This window comes from Labeo rohita, unplaced genomic scaffold, assembly GCF_022985175.1.
Source record: "Labeo rohita strain BAU-BD-2019 unplaced genomic scaffold, IGBB_LRoh.1.0 scaffold_2355, whole genome shotgun sequence".
Lineage (NCBI taxonomy): Eukaryota > Metazoa > Chordata > Actinopteri > Cypriniformes > Cyprinidae > Labeo > Labeo rohita.
Window position 1 is genome coordinate 1,467 of NW_026128611.1, and position 4,711 is coordinate 6,177.

General features: G+C 43.7%; 1 protein-coding gene across 1 annotated transcript; it reads right to left on the bottom strand.

Annotated features, from left to right (window-relative positions):
* Positions 1–2,739: 2,739 nt before the first annotated feature.
* On the bottom strand, positions 2,740–4,352 carry LOC127159616 (gastrula zinc finger protein XlCGF8.2DB). The gene has a single exon (XM_051102407.1). It carries the CDS (start codon positions 4,324–4,326, stop codon positions 3,172–3,174), a length of 1,155 nt encoding a protein of 384 aa, XP_050958364.1. The 5' UTR covers positions 4,327–4,352; the 3' UTR covers positions 2,740–3,171.
* Between the last annotated feature and the right edge of the window lie 359 nt (positions 4,353–4,711).

Consider the following 4,711-nt stretch of genomic DNA (forward strand, 5'->3'; position numbering starts at 1 on the left):
CCGGACGCGGCGGTGACCGCGCTCTCTGTTCCTGACGCGGAGGTGGCTGTGCTCTCTGTTCCGGATGCGCCGGCGACCGCTATCTCCGTTCCTGACGCGGAGGCGGCTGCGCTCGCTGTTCCTGACGCGGCCCTCACCGTGCCTTCTGTTCCTGACGCGGCGGTGACCGCGCTCTCTGTTCCTGACGCGGCGGTGACCGCTCTCTCTGTTCCGGACGCGGCGGTGACCGCGCTCTCTGTTCCTGACGCGGCGGTGACCGCGCTCTCTGTTCCTGACGCGGCGGTGACCGCTCTCTCTGTTCCTGACGCGGCGGTGACCGCTCTCTCTGTTCCGGACGCGGCGGTGACCGCTCTCTCTGTTCCGGACGCGGCGGTGACCGCTTTCTCTGTTCCTGACGCGGCGGTGACCGCGCTCTCTGTTCCGGACGCGGCCCTCACCGTGCCTTCTGTTCCGGACGCGGCGGCGACCGCGCTCTCTGTTCCGGACGCGGCAGCGGCCGCTTTCTCTGTTCCAGACGCGGCGGTGGCCGCTTTCTCTGTTCCTGACGCGGCGGTGACCGCGCTCTCTGTTCCGGACGCGGCCCTCACCGTGCCTTCTGTTCCGGACGCAGCGGTGACCACTCTCTCTGTTCCTGACGCGGCAGTGACTGCGCTGCACGGGCCTGGCCCGCCGTCCCTCCCCCTGAGTTGCCTTCCTCCGTACCTCCTCCCTCCAGACTTTGGGAACGTCTGGAAGCCGTTCCGTAGGGAGGGGGTACTGTCATGATCGGGGCTGTGGGTCTTCCCTCAGCCTCTCGAGGTCGCTGTTCCCCTTGCACTGCACTCCCCTGATTGTTCACGTCTGTCTTGTCATTTGCACTGATTACACTCACAGCTGTTCACACTCTGGACTACTGTATAAGAACTCTCACTTCTCACTCCTGCGTCAGGTCTGCATTGTCTATTGTCTATGTCTTCGTGTGTGTTCCTCTGTTTTGATCCTGTTTTTGATCCTAGTCGTGTTGTGCCGTGTTGGCCTTTTGGTTTATGTTTTATTTGTGTTTTGTGTCATTAAAATTCCCTTCCCTGCATTTTGGACCCTCACCTCATTTCTCTGACCCGAACGTGACATTTACATTCGGAGGAGCATACCGAGTCGAACCATATCTAATTTTCCTATGTTAGCCATTTAGAATTTTGCTAAAGTGCTATATTTTATGAATGCATTGAATTGTTATGAAATTTGGTATGTGTCTCCGGCACCTTGCCCTGACAGTACTTAAAAGTTTGGAGCCAAAATTTATAATAAAATTTTGAAAAATGCTAATAACTTTTGTTATAGTTGGCATATTGTAATGAAACTGCCATGGTCACCTCACACTGACCACATCACATCAATTTGGTAACAGCGCCACCTGTTGGTCAAGAGTAATAAACCATTCATTAACCATTAATTATGAAATTTCCAAAAATGCAAATAACTTGACTGCATTAGCCTATTGAAATGAACCTGTCCTGTCTGCCATTTTTTTTTTTTTTTTTTTTTTTTTAAATTAACAATAATAATTTTTTTTTTTTTTATTAGAATATGCAAGATGTACATAAATTGGGATCTCAAACAGGGATAAATAAACCAACAAAACAAACAAACACCTATAAAAAAAAAAAGTAATAAACCAGGCAATACAAAATCAATGGTTCAGGAGCTGTCAGATGTGTGCATTTGTGTGTGTGTGTGTGTGTGTGTGTGTGTGTGTGTGTGTTTGCATATAAAGATAACTGGGTGGATATGTCACAGTACATGAAGCACACAGAAACAATAGATGACAATATAGTAATGATAATAAGATAACCGGAGGATAAATCAGAACAGTAGTAATAGTAATGATAACAAAATTATTAGTAATAATATTAATGATAGTAATGAAGAGGTGAGGGGGGAGGTTTTTGGGAATCAGGAAGAGAGTGGGCATCCTTGTCTAGTTCCCCGGTGTAGAGTGAAGCTGCGTGATGTTAGTCCGTTAGTAATGACAGTGGCTGAGGGTGATGTGTAAAGAATTTTAATCCAGTTAATGAATGACTCCCCAAAACCAAACCTCTCTAATGTGGAAAACAGGAATTTCCAGTTTACTTTGTCAAATGCTTTTTCCGCATCAAGGGTGACTATGATAGATTTGTTTTTGTTTATTGATGAGTGGTGAATTAGGGTTATGAGTCTGCGTGTGTTGTTTGATGCTTGTCTACCTTTAATGAAACCGGTTTGATCGGGATGGATTATAGTTGGCATGATTTTTTCTATTCTATGGGAGAGAGCTTTAGCAATTATTTTAGTGTCTACGTTAATTAGTGAGATTGGGCGATAGCTTGACGGTAATGTTGGATCTTTATTGGGCAGCTTTTATTTATACAGCGCTTTTAACAATAAAGCTTTACAATATTAAGTAGGAAATCGTGTGTCAATAATGCAAAAAGGGAAACAGTAAACACTGAATGTTCAGTTTAAGGCAGTTCATCATTGAATTCAGTGATGTCATCATCTAGCTAAGTTCAGTTCAAATAGTACATGATATCACTGGAAATTAAGTGTCCCCAACTAAGCAAGCCAGAGGCGACAGCGGCAAGGAACCAAAACTCCATCGGTGACAGAAATGGAGAAAAAAAAACCTTGGGAGAAACCAGGCTCAGTTGGGGGGTCAGTTCTCCTCTGACCAGCAGTTTAATTCCAGGCTGCAGCACAGGTCAGATTGCCAGGCTGCTAACACTAGTATGTTACATTGCTGTCATGGATATTCCAACTCATAGCAACCAAAGCTTCTCAGCTGGAAAAATGCTGTGGCACCTAAGTGTTCTTAAACGCCACCAGCTGGTCGTTTTAAGAAGACTGCCTGACTTTTTTTAGCCAGCTGAAAACTCTTTGGTGGATACACTTTACTAAATATTTATTGCAATATACTAGAGCCAAACCTGAGAAAGCAGAACAGAATATTCCACTGCGTTCCTGAACACAATTTGCGTAGCTGTAATTTATAGGCGTGATTATGCTAATTGTGAATGAGCGTGCACTAGCGAACTATTTACAAATTATTGAAATTCTTTAATAAACATGTTTAATGATTAAAACAGACTTATTTGTGAATCCGGAGGAGAGTTTTCAGAAAATTACTCAGAATTCACTCATATATTTAGGCAAGTTTCATGACTGAGGTCCAGTGCTGCTACTGCCTAAACCTCTTCTCACAGTGATAAAAATCAGCACTTTCTGCTCAGAATGAGTTTGCCTGTGCCGTTTCAGGTCTGTGTGATATTTGAAAGTGTTTCCACACTGATTACACTTGTAAGGTTTCTCTCCAGTGTGAACTCTAATGTGAATCTTAAGGTTTCCTTTGCTCCTGAAGCTCTTTCCACACTGAGGGCAGGTGAATGGTCTCTCTCCAGTGTGAATTCTCATGTGATCCTCCAGCTTTCGTCTTTGTGCGAAACTCTTTTGACAGTGATGGCATGTGTGAGGCTTCTTTATGACGTGAGTTTTTACATGATTCTTAAGGTCATTCTTGTTGGTGAAACTTATTTTACACGGAGGGCATCTGAAGTATTTCTCTCCAGAGTGAATCTTCATGTGATGCCTAAGGCATCTTTTATATTTGAAAGCCTCTCCACACTCACTACAATTAAACGGCTTCTCTCCACTGTGAACCGTGATGTGAGCCGTCAAACCTTCTTTTCGTGTGAAGCTCTTCCCGCACAGTTTGCAGGTGTGAGGTTTCACTCCGGAGTGAGTTCTCATGTGGACTTTGAGGTTTTTCTTCTCTTTAAAACTCTTTCCGCACTGAGAGCAGACATACGGTTTCACTCCGGCGTGGATTCTTAAGTGGACTTCAAAGCTCTCTTTTTCACTGAAACCTTTTCCACACTGTTGGCAGGTGAACTGGATCTCTTTCAAGTGAACTCGCATGTGAAGGTTAAGTTTCCCTTTTAGAGCAAAGCTCTTCCCACACTGTTGGCAGGAGTACGGCTTCTCTCCAGTGTGAACTCTCAAGTGACCTTTAAGACTTCCCTTTAAAGCAAAACTCTTCCCACACTGAGGGCAGGTGAAAGGTTTCTCTCCAGTGTGAACGTTCATGTGAAGTTTAAGAGTTCCTTTTTGCGCAAAACTCTTCCCACAGTGTTCACAGGTGAAAGGTCTCTCTTTGGTTTGGGTGCTCTTCTGAACTTTAAGGTTCCTAGTTTGTGTTTCAGGAGTCTGTGAGGAACTAGAAGATTCTTCCCCCGTCATGAAATCACTGCATTTCTCCTCCTGATTTTTCTCTTCTATTTCATTCAGTTCTTGACTCTCCTCTTTCAGTGGCATCAGGTCTAAGATGAAAAAAATTAAATACAACAAAATTAACACCAGTTTAATGGCACAAAAGCAACAGACATGAAAAAATGTAAAGCATCAAATCCAACATGTATACTAGATCCCATATCCACTAAAACTACAAAAGGTGTATCCTGTAATCTTGAAACAGCATGTTAGACACAAACATTTTCAAGGCATTTTTACTTTTTTACTGAGAGCTTAAAATAAAGGAAAGTGGGACGTGTTAAATAAACATCCATGACAGCAGATTAGTGGCGGGAATTTAACAAAGAAGCAGGTAACTGAAGATAAACAAACATTTTTATAAAAGAATTGTTAAGAAAAATAAGAAGCCATTGGCTCTTATAAGAAAAGAAAATGTAGGCGCCAATTT

Coding starts and splice junctions, on each gene's coding strand:
- LOC127159616 (XM_051102407.1), bottom strand. CDS start 4,326: ATGCCACTGAAAGAGGAGAGTCAAGAACTGAATGAAATAGAAGAGAAA.